The 14,942-nt window shown below is 40.4% G+C and overlaps 1 protein-coding gene across 3 annotated transcripts in view; it reads left to right on the top strand.

The window, feature by feature from the left end:
- The window catches only part of LOC120810582 (CUB and sushi domain-containing protein 3-like), a 166,740-nt gene that overhangs the window by 6,115 nt on the left and 145,683 nt on the right, over nucleotides 1–14,942 (top strand). For all 3 annotated transcript variants that reach the window (XM_078094170.1, XM_078094171.1, XM_078094169.1), the window contains exon 2: nucleotides 7,471–7,693. In XM_078094170.1, coding sequence (XP_077950296.1) covers nucleotides 7,471–7,693 — 223 coding nt within the window. The remainder of the gene's footprint in view (nucleotides 1–7,470; nucleotides 7,694–14,942) is intronic.

Genomic DNA, 14,942 nt, shown 5'->3' with positions numbered 1-14,942 from the left:
TTCTATCAGTTCTGAACTGTGAGGGTGCAGCGCGGCCATGCAGATAAAATCCCCTCTCTCTGGGGACATCAATTTAAGATTTCTGTCTACTAAGGGTGCTGCCTGGGTCCTTGCAGTCGTCATGTTGAATTCCTGGTTGTGCTGATGAAAGATGATTTGGTCTTGTCTACATATTTTATGTATGTGGCTCACAGTACAGCTACTCATAGACCAAAAGCAGCTATGATTTGATACCTGGCAGCCCCAGAAGATTCAAGAGCTAAAAGGATGACAGCAGACAAACCGCAAACGGTGTTATTTTTTACTGCTGTGCACATTTCCTCTGATCAATGGTTCCACGACAGACTCTTTAATTCTAATTTCTGCTTTCTGGAGTGTATAAATCAATGCTCAAGGGATTGTCTCTATACAACAATACTGTTTCTCTTTGTTGTGTTTGGTCAGAAGCGTCAATACTTTGCTGCAAATAAAGTGAGGATGTTGGTTGACCTTTGTTGTAATTGGTAAGGGCTTCATCGTTTCCAGTCGGCGCACTGTAACCAGCCATCACTGATGGATATCTCTATGTTGCCTGACTCACCTATAAGGTCAGGTGCAAATCAATGCAGGTTGTTTTTTGTACTCTAACTTTGATTGCTAGGAGTGCAGCTGTTGCCTCCCCCTCTGTTTGTGATAGGCCATCATCATGAACAATGATGAAATGCCATCCGTGAAGAAGAGGTGTCCTTGACTAAGCATTCTCCACAGTCAATCCCAAGGAAACGGAGTATCAAGCGGAGGGAAAATAATACATGCCAAAAATAAATCAAGAAGAGGAGCTTGAAAGCGCATAGCTCAGCAGGCTTGTGGATATTGGGCTCAGGATTGGCTTGAAGAAAGATACTGTGATGTATGAAGGGTGAAGGAAAAAATACTTTTTTTGTGAATCGACTGGTAGTCCAAGCTTGGTTTAAAGCAAGGCCCCTTTATTTTTAAACACTAAAATTGTGCATTTTAGTATTTTATCATGCATTGATTTGTACAATTGTATTTGCATTGAGTAATACAGCTTATACTGTCGCTATAGATTAGAAACAGTATTTATTTAGAGGTATCTTTATGTTCCTTTGTATTTCCCTTACTTGTAGTGTTAATTTCAGCAGCACAATAGGTGTAAGGGCATAAAATCTATATCAACTTATATCATTGTCTACATTCTAGATGAGCTATTTAGCGTGCAGTCTCTGGTAAGTCCTTAACAAAGGTTCGAATACATTAAATAATAATAATGTTTCCGTATAAATTATACTATTGTGCAGGAAGATTTAGTGAAATTTTGAGCTCTCTAAAGGAAATAAAGTGTGATTTCCCTTGAAACAGAAACATCGAATGAGTGTGCCGGAGGCTGAAGGAACAAGTTCACCTCTGCTCTACTTTCTTTGGTCTCAGTGTGACACAGGCTCTCGTTGGCTACAATAACACCAGGTTTATGATTACAAAGTGATATATTGTGTCTGGTACGGAAGTATCTCCGCTTTTTGCGCATGCTGGCGATTAGTCATTCTTGTCCATTTGTTGAAGTGTCCTTGTGCAAGACAACCAACCCTAGATGGTTCCAGATGTGTGTGTTTCAAAAATGTAAGTCCCTTGGGGTCTCCCACCTGCCAAATGACCCATTGTGACCTAATGGTGCCATTTAACATTGCAACATCCTTTCTGACACTGTAGAGCTGTGTAGTCCATTTGCAGGGTCCAATAGACCTCGGCTATTTACGAAGAACCCGCACCTCACGTCCTCTTGATGTTTTATTTTTCCACAGATCACAATATTTAGACAAAAACGTCTTTAAAAGGTATTTTATTCACAACCTACATGCCATACTGAGAAGAATATACATTGTTATTTCGTTAATGCTGTAGAATATACTCACTTGTGCCAAAGGGGGTGCTACAGCTTTATTTTACTGCTAATACATTGGATGCCATTAATCAAGGCACAAAGACTTTCATTTCAACAATAGTCTGATTGCTCTAAGCCACAGGGTTTTATTGTATGAAATAAACCCTATTGTCCCATTGAAATTAATAGTTTTGGACATGCAGACTGCCACTTAAACTAGGGACAATAGACAGTCGATAAAAGACAAACACTGAAAATAGGCAAATAAATTCAAAACATTTAAGGACAATACATTGTTTGGGGAGAGAGAAGGAGGGGGGCAACATAATGGTATGCGAGTTCTGAAGTTTTTCCTTAGAATTCACCACATTTACTGCCAAAGGGAAGAATAGAAAGTGTTACCTACTTAAATCTGCCCCGTGAGATCCCGAAGCAATTACCTGAAAGGGAGCGGGTCACACTATGAATGTTTATTTTCTAAACCTGTTTAATCATGCTTTGTTCAAAATGAGTTGACTGGGATGGGCAATCTTAATGGGCAACACCCATGAGCAATCATCCATTACCAAAATGGGCTGGTTGTCACTCATAATAATTTGGATGGCAGTAAATGACTCCACCTCGCCATCTCTGTGCTGCACATAATGATACCTCGTCATGGCCCAGCTAAAAAGCTACATTAATGTTGGAGGACAACGTGTTGGCTGTTTACTTCTCTAGGGGGCATTTGAGCTTTCCGAGACGTGCTTGTTTCTTATAAAGCCAAAATGTTGTCGCTCATAAACCTTAAATAACATCTTTATCCTGCAACACATTATGTTATCAATATGATGCATAGTGTATTTTATTTTCAAAGATCAACCGTGTTTACCTTCGATAAAGTGTACAGCCCTGTAGTTCATTTCATTTCACTCTGCTGCCCAGAAAAATCTGTATTTTTGGGCAAGGAAGAGATCATTTCATTCAGTGGTCTTGTTTCACCCTTTGCATTAGTGAAAAGCTCGACTAGGCCAGGAACACCTACTGTATATGTATGCATATAATCACACACAAACACACACACACACATTCGATTCAAACTGACAAAGAGACAAATCCCTTCAGAAATCTCATCAGGGCGGGAGACAACGGCCCTTTCGCGGCCTCTGTTTTGCTCTGCAAGCATATCAATCGGTAGTAAGCATCAGCAGGGCTGTGTGGTGAGGATCTTGTGTCCTAGAGGCCACGGGTAAATGCAACAATTTGAGCAACAGCTGGGACTGTTCTTGAGCTGGCTGTCCGCCCGCCTGGCTGCCTGCAGAGGCCCGTCTTTCCTCCAGACTTGTGCGTTGTGATACCGATTCACATTTCTCAACCTCATTTTCCCCACTGTGCAATCACAGCATGTTCTTAATTTGGTTTCTCATCACAAGTTATGCTCGTTGCAGCAGGAGGATGCTAACGCGGGGTCGCAGAAAACCCAAGGGAGTGCGTTTTATTGAAGTGATGAAAGAGGTCGACAGGCAGGCAAGAGATGGCAGTGGAATTCAAAGAAGACATGCTGAAGCTGCAATTAGTAAAGGGATTTAATGCATGTCGGCTATGTTGGACAGTGAAGCTCAACTTCTATTTTTTTGTTGTTGTCATTTTTCTGTTGAAGATGAATGATCACAACAATCTTTAATGATCACAACAATTTCTCTGTGTAGTTCTCATGGAGATGCTCATGTGAACGGCCTTCCATTATAATTCATAATGGATAGCTTATGGAGAAAAAAAACAAGGGGGGGGTCACATTTTGGCTTTGAAGGAAACTATTAAGAAAATGGAGTGAAATGAAGAGAGGGTGATGCTGAGGGATGAAAGGAACACATAGATCTGAGAAGGAGGAGGAAGGAGAGAGGGGCTGAAAGCGGGAAATTAATATCTCGGCAAGGGGCATCTGTTCTGTCATCTCCAGGACATCAGAACAATCATCCTCACAAACACCGCTAAGCAGTCGACACAAACAGTATTACTCTGAACAGAAGTTATCTAATGCTTGACAAACACTGATATATTTCAGGGACTAATGTGGGTGAGGTTCCACACCCTGGCACATACGAGAGAGGGATAGAGGATGCTGCTGCATGCTCTCCTCGCGTTCTCCTCCTTCGCCTGGACCCCCCCCGGCTGCGATGTCCTTAAACACCAAGCCGAACTTGCCCAGCGGTGCACTGAGAGTCACCTCCTCAATGCCAGCGAGCCGGAGAGCTCATCTTTGACACCCAAAATCAACTCTCCACCAATTTTTGCCAAACTTTCATCGACGGCCAGCCAGTGGAGATTCTGGAGAGCTTAAAGTACGTCCCCTTGATCCTGGCCAACAAACTGAGCTTTGATCACCACAGCACAGACATGCATGCTGCCAACTCCACAAACTTCAGGCTCCCTCAGTCGAAAACCCACTTCTCGCTTCTTTTGTACTGAAGCATTATTGAAGCCAGTCCGCCTCTATAAGTGGCACCTGCTATTTCGCCATGCTCAGCCTCACCAGTCGAAACCAGCTCTTGAAAACTTATCTTAAAATAAAACGTATCTTCTAAAATAATTGGCCTCTCCACTCGCAATCTGCCACCTCTCTCTGACACTGCCACCGCTTGCAGACCACTGACCACACTTGCCACTAGGTCAGCTCAAGCTTACAACTACCCTGTGGCTGCAGATACAGATAACCATATATGGTTATCTTCCTAAGGAAGAACTATTATTTGCCATCAGTCATAACTGCTTCAATTAGCCCTGAACAGTTTAATAGACTTGTGTTGTTGTCATGTTCCTGTTTTTTTTTTTTATACCTTCCGTTAAATGTTATTTCTGTGTGCGGGCTAATTTGCTGCAGGGGACAAAAAAGAATGATTCTGATCCAAGATTCTGAGCGCCACACAAGGTTTAGGGGCTTCTCTCTGTGGTCCGTCGATAACAAGCACTGCTCCAGGTTTAGGTTTTGATGTGGTAACCTAATCACAACTCAAGCCCAGTTTACCTGACTTGCATTCATGGTTATTGCAGCAGTGACTCACTCTGCATGTCTCATGAATTTTGTTCCGTGGCGGCTTTAACACTCTCATTCCAATAATCAAATCCAGAAAAGTGTTGGTAGTAATCATTCTGTTGTAACATTTTAAAGGGTAATCCAACAATTTATACCTCCATTTCGATAAAATAAGGAAACTCAAAATCTAAGCAACAGACAGAAAGAGATCTCTTGATTAAAGTCGCCTCTCTGGATTAAGGTTCAGTAAAACGTATCTTACTTCTCAGAATGGCATATTTCATTCGAGCCTATCTGCCTCCTAAATGCATACTTACATTAAGACTGTAAGCTTCAAGCCAAACCGCGATAACCCATGAGGCATTATAGCTTTTTTTCAGCTCCCTCCAGAGACATAGACAACGTTTGCTGCTGAGTACAATTCCTTGTAAAAGTTCACTGAATACGACATTGTTGCAGCCAGTGGAACTTGCAAAGTGCAATTGCATCATCATATGGCCATAGCCTTCGAAAAACATTCTCATAATCATGCTCATGAAAATGGAAGATGTGACTTTCTAAGATAAACAATAGACTGGAGACGTGCATCAGTATTCAAATAGTGTGTTATTATACATTTCTGTCCTCATAAGGATTTAGTCCGAGCTACATATACAGCAGTAACTGCAGGTGGTCATATATATATATATATATTTATATATAATAGACATATTGTAGTAACATTTCTTTTTTAAGGCCTTTTTGCATCGTTGTGTCATGTCCATTCACCCTGTGTTCAAATGTCTTTTGGTGGCAGCTAGAAACAGAGGCAACATGGCCCATGCACAACAAGTGGCCTCTAGTTCAGTTCATTAAACTCAAGTATGCGTGACAGGTTATGATAAATAATCATTGAAAATACAAGTTTGCGACAACACCCATATATAAATAACCAACAATCAATGACAAATATTGCCAGCTGTTGGGAAAACTGCAATTACACATTTCACACATTCACAAGCACAATTTAAATCGTCATATTGACGACTTTGGTGGACCAATGAAGAGCAATGTCCTGGTAAATCCTATATTCCTTAGAGCACTTAGAAGGAGTATAAATCCACCGTGTCACAGGTTGGATCATATTGCACCTGCAGGCGACACATCAATTCTGCAAATTTTCTCTGATTACACGGATGGCTGAACGGTGACGGCAACTTAGATATGCTACAGACCATGGCAAGCTTTTCTCCACACCTCCTATAGAGCAGCAGCTCATTATGACGTAAAACATAATAGACCTCTATGGTCATGAGATATACGGTATCCATAACGGGATCCATAAGAATGGCAAGACACTAGATCACTGGATATAGGCAGAGTGTATTGGTCTCAGGGGCAGGTGAATTATCTGGACAATAGGTGGAGGTGGACTCTGGGTGAGGATAATAAAATCACACAATACATTGCGTAAAAAGGTTCTGCAGGATTCATCATATTCTTGATAACAGAGTTGTTTATGGTAAAATATAAACAGCTGGGAGGCTTTGTCCAAAAATAATGAAAACGCTTGACAAGAGGGAAATTAATTGTCAGTTTTTCTCCAAGTGAAACATTTTGTTTACTCACATCAGTTGCTATAAAGGCACACATACCATCAGGAAAAAATGCTTCTTTTTTTTTAAATTAGAAGCCATTTGAATTGCATAGCTGCCAAGTGATCTTTTTATTTTCAGTTTTTCCACATACTGTGTGGGTGTGAATGGCCAACACTATGCAAAACATCCTTTACCTTTACCAAGTGTGAAAATGTAATTACCGTAGGAGTATATTGTGGGGAGATAAGCCAGGCATCTTAATTCATTAGACAACGTGCGAGAAAACCTTATGTAAAAAGTTCTGCTTGTTTTTTCAGTAGCGAAACACAGGGTGTTCTGGGGCGAGTTCATACATTGTGTTTAAGTGTGGATGTGGAAATGTGAAAGAATAACTGTGATTATGTGAGAAAACGGGGATTGTATTCACAAGAGAGACAGATTATGCTTGAGTCTGAGTCACAGTTACTTTGCTGTGGCACATCTGCTGCTTTACAACACAAAGGTTAGCCAAGCAATCCGATTATTGCTGTTTGAGAATGGTAGTACAATGCTTAACCTAATATGTCAAGGGTATTCATTTTCACAAAGTTAGAGCAGCAAGATGCAAAGATACATGATACTGTGTGGGCAGTGAAAGTGAGAGTACAAAATTGGAAGACCTCGCTTGTTGCTTGTCTCTGGAGGCTTTCTGACCCACTCAGCAATCAATAGCTTTATGTTCAATATAGGCCATTGAAAAACGTCAGCCCTCATCTATGCATTTAATTACATAATGACAACAGTGTTTGTAACAACATGTATATATTTTCTTAAAACGGAACGGATTTGGTTCATTTATTGCTGCTTTGATGTACGCACGAGACAAAGTAAGGCGCGTTGCCTGCAAGGATCTCTGCAATTTACCGCTTCCTATTGCATGTATTGAAGAGATTTATTTTTAGAGCCTTAATGCAGTCATATTGTGCTTTTGATAATGACTGTGTGTTTCCCTCTCTTTCCAGGTTTCATCCATACTTGCGGAGGCACTTTAAAAGGCAGGAATGGGACGATCGAAAGCCCCGGGTTTCCATATGGATATCCGAATGGAGCGAACTGCACCTGGGTCATTGTTGCCGAAGAGGGCAGCAGGATCCATATAGTTTTTAAATCTTTCGCCGTGGAGGAGGAATACGACTTTTTATCTTTGTATGACGGGCACCCACACCCGGCTAACTTCAGGACAAGGTAAGGAAGTGGCTCTGAAGTCATGCACCTTGAAGGCTTTGTTTGAAGGGACAGGAAGAAAGCGGGCGGGTGGCCTTTAATGAACACTTCCAGTGGAAGGTCCAAACCATCAAGCAGTTTTTTCTGAATGGTTTAGCTCCTGTCATGCACGGGTCAGCTCAGGAGCCACAATCCTTTATCCGTTAGACACAGAACTAGCGAAAATATGAAACTCAAACACAAAGATATCTGTGTTTTTTTTGTTGGCTTCCTGCTGTCTCATAAAAGTCCTCGCCATAAATTACAGTAATGTAAGAGGTTTATTTAATAAAGGCGTATACCCAGGATAAGACATCTTTCCAACAACAACCTAAACCCTCATGTAAGAATATATATTAAGGATGGACGTATTGCTACATATAGGTAGTCATAGATTGAGAAATATAGTTTTGATAGCTTAGTTTACATTTTCTCAGAGTCAGAGTGTGGAACAGAGTGTGTTAAATTATCACTACGAGATTGACTTGCCCAGTAAAAACAAAATATTTAAAATGCGTTTGCTTGCCCACTACAAATAGGAATAGAAATGTCTGGGTGTTTCTGCAAGAATCTGGAATGCACCATTTTTCCTTTTCCTTCTTTCCAGAATGAATCCCGGTTCAAAGAATCATTTTGTGTTTTGATTTACCAAAAGAAAATACCACAAAGGATTCACATCGCTCAAAAGAAACTCTCTATAGATAGGTTTGCTGTGTACTATTAGAAGATAATCTCTCGTCCGAGTAGACACAATTTCAAACTGTCCAAAGATCTTATTATCCACTTGTATCCAAAAGTGTACTCAGAAGTGTGTGTGGGCTCCAGCATTTCTCTGTAAGAATCTCTGCAAGACAACGCCATAATGATTTTCCAGAGGTCACATGCTAATACAATGACAGATGTAGAGCAAAGAGAGGGAATAAAGGGGAATAATTCAAGAGCTGAATCATTGTTGATACTTTGGCAGCTGAATCACTTTAGATACTTAAAAGATTATGTCATATAAAACTGTTTTCAAGGTTGGGTTTATGAAAGGTTTGTCACCACCCTGGCTAGCTCCAAATCACTTAATGAGCTCACATAATCTTACTCTTGCTGCACAATTTATTGTTTAAAATCATTGAAATATAATGCTTTTTTTCTATTTCTGACGGCAATTATAGAACAATTTCTGACATTGCTGTGACTTGCATTGTTATTTTCCTCCAAAGACATGGTATTATAAACATAGGAGTTGTAATGCCAGTAATTTGAGCAGCAAAATTGGCACATCAAAGTTATGTGTTCTGCGATCACACAAGCGTTATTGTTGCTACTTCATATGCTGAGGTAATGTATTGAAATTCAGTAACACTGTCATTCACGTTCATGTGATTTTGATAAATCTGCACATCTTTAATCCCAAATCCCAATTAGCCGCATATGCATTCATAGTGATAGTTTTAAAAAATAGTCAAAGGACACTACATCTTCTGCACTCCAACAAACACATAAAGCAAACTGTAATTAGACAGAAGCCCTTTCCATCACGTCACCATCTCTACGTCAAATAATATAAATATGAAAAAATGTAGGGTATTTATTTAATACATTTCTCTATGATTTGATCGCCTTTAAGGCTGTTCACAAAATGAGAGGTCATTTTTAATAATGTTTTACGTTGTTTTTTTTTGTCAAAATTGCTTCAATGACAACATTTAATATTTCATGAATGAATTAATACAAATCGTGTCAATTCATGTGTTTTTTTCTCCATGTTTAAATGTATGTAATTTTTAAGTGTAAACGTAGGAATAATTTTATTATGACGGTCTGAACACACGTGTTTACGCCTCCATATGCTTTCACTGGTTATCCCGTTTTCATAACGTCACATTGCAATGACTTGTGGGTAATTCCTCTGGGTGGATGCTGGACGGGTTCTCAAAGGGCTCCGTGTGTCTGCCGGACGACCCGCAGACTCCCCGCAGTGTGACAGAAATAAACACGCACGCAGGGAGCGCGCCTCAAAGTGCGGGAGCGCGTAACGTTGACGGGCGGAACTTTAGTAAGTGGCTTGTTTTATGATTACAATAACCTAGATGAAATAAATTGCTCACAGTAACGTTACTTGTAAGTTTGCGAGTTCTTGTTAGATAACAGCTAACTAGCCCACTGTCACATCTTCCTGTAGCGCTGAACGTCGAACACGAGTATAGGAAATCTAGACTGAATGGTGACATGAATACCATCATGGCGTGAAGAGCTGCACTGCCGCTCTGCAAACTCCCAACGGCACGCTGAATGCACGTGCTCAGACATTCATATTTCACTAATTTAACACTACTTCTCCCAAAAGCACGTGTGACGTGACCTTATGCGAATTTACATTTCTGGCAATCTCATGACCTCGTGCGGTACCTACATTTACGGTTTTGGTTGATTTATTATATATATTGTATTTACGACCATTTTTCGGCCCTGTGTGCTCCACGTTGTGGATACTATCACAATTTGAGTAAAAGTGCGGTGTTATACTTTTTACCTGTTAACATTTTAGGGTTGAAATCACTATTTTCGGTTCAGTTGCAGGTGCATTCAGGGTCTGCACTTCTAGTGGGATAAACCTGTTTCCAAGTGCACAGGTGTAAAAACTGTCGGTAGACAGACAGCAGTCGTGCACCACTTTGTCGTGTTGTCTATTATTGTCTGCTTGGGTTTGACAGGGACTTTGATTGCTTACGGTAAACAGCCAGATGATGTGATTCATCATCCAATGTTATCTTGTTTCTAACAAAGTCAACATCATCGGCATAGACTTCTTGGAGGACAATTGTAATGTAATTTCTTTGGAGCACACCTAACAAGATGGACACAAGTGTAGGTTCCTTGTGAGCAAGCTTTTAAGAGCCATCGCTGATTAGACGTGTCCTAATGTAGGGTTAACAATTTTCAAAACGAGAAACCAGAGAGATTATATTTTGCTGAGACTTTCTAAATTCACATGGAACTAATCCTGCCATTCAGAGAGACGGAAAAGCGCAAATAATTCTTGCAATGAGACAAAAGCAGATGGCTCAAATTGTGATGGGTTTTTGCTTATCCAGTCCAAACCTCTAAATAGCAACGTTGTTCTTTGCGTTTTAGTCACACTTGTTTTTTTCCAAGTGTTGGATTTCCTCACAATGCGGGACTGTGTTGTAAGGAGCCAGAAAATTCCATGACGCAGTCTTTGCTGTGCCTCTGGGGCCCAAAATGTACGCCTGGTCGTATACAATTAATTCACTGCAAAACAAAATCACTCAGAAGAAAAAAAGAACAAGCTTCCTTACCTTGTTTTTTCACATCTTTTGGATAAGTTTATCAGAAAAGATGCAGCACAAACTTTCCAACCTTGTTTTCCAGCAAGTTATTTTAAAAGATCCTACGTTTCCATGGCAATATAGTTTTTCTTTTCCATTCCCTTCCCTAAATGTACGTTGGTGTGTTTCTTCAGCTGGAATAAATAAGAAGGTGACACACAATGACAGGCAACTCTTTATGCTTGTTCCCTTCTGGGGTATTTACAATTACAAAAAACATCATAGAGATTGAATATGCCTTTTGATTTATTAATGCTTTTCGTTAATTAAAGCAGACATTCAGAACGTAACACGACAAAAGCGACAAAGAATTTTTAAAATGGAAAGAATGAACGTTGTCGTCATGGACCTGATTAGTGTGTCTCCTCATTGATCTATGTATTCTCTCTGTGGAGTTCTTCCCCCCCCCTCGTTCGGTGCTTCACTTACATTACGCACAATCCCTGGTGCTGGAGAATCGCGAGTTGAAGCAATCATTATTGTGATGAAATCATATATTAAGGATGGAAGGGTATTAAAGCCTTTTGTTTCCCTCTGCAAAAAGAAAAAGACCACATTACGGTGATGTTTTTTTCTTTCTTTCTGCTGCTGTCTTAATGCAATTACTATTATAAGTACATAATGAATGTTATGCTAATTAAGCTTAGTTTTTTTTTTTGTTAGATGTGTTTGTCAGAAGAGTCCCACCTTTTCTGTGAGCAAGTGATCGCGTTAACTATCCATCCATCCATTGTCAAACCGCTTATCCTGCACACAGGGTCGCAGGGGGCTGGAGTCCATCCCAGCAAACATCGGGCGATAGACAGGGTACATCCTGGACTGGTCACCAGCCAATCGCAGGGCTACACAGAGACACACAACCATTCACACTCACATCCACACACCTACGGGCAATTTAGAGTCACCAATCGACCTGATCCCCAGAGCATGTCTTTGGACTGTGGGAGGAAGCCGGAGTACCTGGAGAGAACCCACGCAGACACGGGGGAGAACATGCAGACTCCACACAGAAAGGCCACTGGGATCCCCTTAACTACACATTGTAAAAATTCAAAAGTTTTGTGACCAAGTAAGAAAAAGAGAATTGGAAAAGTAGTTAGACTTCAATTTTGTATTATTTTTATATCTTTTATCTTCTCTCAGGTCTATTTTTTAGCTTTCTGTAATTTCTTTGTACATTGTAAGTTGGTAAGCGTTGGATGTAGAAATAAAGACATCTTGAAAGGAAACGTGATGTGAGCTGGGTGTCCTGCAGCGGACCACAGGAGGAGAGACTTTAGGCTTTCATTTCAGTAAAATGCACTTCCAAATCACAAGGACAATTCAAATTGCGATAGAGATGAAATGCTGTGAAATAGTTGAAACTTTCTTTTTTCCCCACTAACTTTGTCCGAATTAAATTCAGTATATTTTAAAGTTCAATGTTTTAATCTGATTTGACGAAGACGCTGAATCTATGAACAACGTGACACAAGCTCTTGAAAACTATTTTTACTCTTGTTCCACTGTGGTCAAATGTAAGTACATACTAATGTTTTTAGATACATTTGTCCTACTTTATTTGAGTTCTCATTATTTGTGTAACGTTATTCACCTAGTCCACTAGATCTCAGGATAAATTATTATAGAATAGTAGTCTCTACTTTGGCGTGAAGTTGTGTGTGTGTATAGCAAAATTAAAGTGGTTAAAATCAGCTTCATCTCCATCTTCACCAGCTGCCACATTAAAGACGTAGACACAGAAATACACCATTAATTCTAATCAAACTAATGTGGGCCTGACGTAGGATATTATTTGAATTGGGCCTTTCTGGCGTCAACCACAGAGTAAATAAAAATCCCATCAAAATTGAACTGTAATTGGTTTCCGTCTTACTATTGTAAGGCCTTAGTCTTACACGGTCTATTTTAATGTTGAGAACAGTGCAGAAAGTACAGCAATTATGCAGCAGGCCAGTGTTAAATTAGTCTCTGAAGAAAGCGGCTTGTTGTTAGGCGCTGCATCGAATTGGCCACAGCCGATACAAGTAGACTTGGTTGCTGGCGGTGAGACTATGTGTGGAATGTAAATGAAAAACTACAATGGAGCATGCATGTAAATGAATGATGTAACTTCCAAGCAATTTTCACATCTTCAGTCTCAAGCTAATCATCAGTCGTGATGGGTGAGGTAACTTTGACTCATTACGACTTAATAAAAATCCCCTTCCAAAGAAGGGAAAGTATCTTAAGGTTTTCATAACATAAAAGCAGGATTAATGGGCGCAAAGTGCTTCGCTACGTATCTGCTGCTGCTTTGTCACCTCCAACCAGGATAACCTACATCAAATCTATGCCTAGTCCGCCTTCCCATCTTAACACAAATACACCAGAACCACAATGCAGATGGCAAGCTCGAAGGAAGAGGATTAATTACCCTTTTTGTCTTCGCAGCGTGAACTAATTAGTTTTTTTTTTTTAGTTGAAATGATTAATGCTCATATTTATCCCATTTTTGTTTTTGCATTTGACACCCTCCAATTTACATCTGGAGAATTGCTTAAAGATAGAGACAAACAACAAAATAACAGCTGATTCTGCGCTCAAACAGTCTTATTCAAAAAGGCTTATTAAACGCAGAGAGGACATGAACTTTTCCGACCATCTCCCAAGCCTTTTTCCTAATGGATTCACTGTTGCAAAATAATTGATGGGATGATTTGACCTTTTACTGCAGTTATTAAACCAAATGTCAGTGTTGAGGGCTGCTGTAGTTAGTTAGGCCAAATCAGTGCAACATAAGTCTATTAATCATCTCCTGCTGCTGTTTTTTGTTTTGAGGAGGAAGGTAGCAGGCCATTATTCACCTTTAGTAAGTAACATGCCTTATTTTGCTCCATTTCTTACAATAAACTAAAGGCAAGTGGTTCATTTTAATTGTTTCTTAATAAGTAGGATCACTCGGAACACTTGAGGGCTCTTCCACCCTCATGTCTGTTTTTTGTCCTCCTCCTTTTCCCCGGGGGACACAGTTTAAGAGCGGTGTAGCAATAAGGAGAGACAGAGGCAACAAAAGAGTAAAAAAAGGCAACTTCATGGTGAACCATCGAGACAAGACGAGCCGTGAATATGAGCAGCCTCATGCACCGACATAGGAGAACGCTCGCGTGACAGAAAGAACAAGTGTAATAGGCGGGAAGACAGATGGAGGTAGAGAGACAATGAGAGGTATAACACTCCCTTCTCTTCCTTCTTGCTACGGCACGTCGCTACCCGGAGACACTAATCAGGCGGTGGGAATGTCCTGACAGCTACCTTCAGGGCTGATGTAGTGTGTTCAGGCAGGAGGAAAGGGCTGCATCGGCCCGGGCACGACATTCCCCGGCACACATGGCCGTGCGTCTGCAACTGATGTTGCTTTGATCCGTGCACGGGGGACGCCACAGCTGTCCGGACACCTGGCGTCCAGAGAGCCGCAGTGGCATTGCTCGTTGACCTGGTGGAGTACAATACGCGTTTATTAGAACCTTTTTGTTTTACTCTGGCACACACTTGTAGCACTGGCAATTTGATTTTGTTGAACGCTATGAAGTTTTACTAGTATTTCATTATTACATTTTTTTGTAAATGAGCTATCCTACGTCCTTTGTGCCAGATAAACTAGTTCATTTTGGTGTGTTTTTGAATTCCTAAAAGCACTTTCATACAAATGAGTTGGTTTCGTTTTTGTTCGACCTCTAATGCAAGTTCGAAACTAACAAACGTTGCTGATTGGCTTTGAATGGGACCGCGCTGCATTATCTACTGCACATGGTATGACCTTGTTTTCTTTGGAATTGAAATACATAAAATAACTCTTTTGTGCTAGCAAATTCTCTACAAGCCTTTCAAAAGAAAGCTTACAATAGCTG

This window comes from Gasterosteus aculeatus, chromosome 20, assembly GCF_964276395.1.
Source record: "Gasterosteus aculeatus chromosome 20, fGasAcu3.hap1.1, whole genome shotgun sequence".
Lineage (NCBI taxonomy): Eukaryota > Metazoa > Chordata > Actinopteri > Perciformes > Gasterosteidae > Gasterosteus > Gasterosteus aculeatus.
The sequence above is the reverse complement of the archived record's forward strand: the minus strand, read 5'-3'. Positions and strand labels throughout refer to the sequence as shown.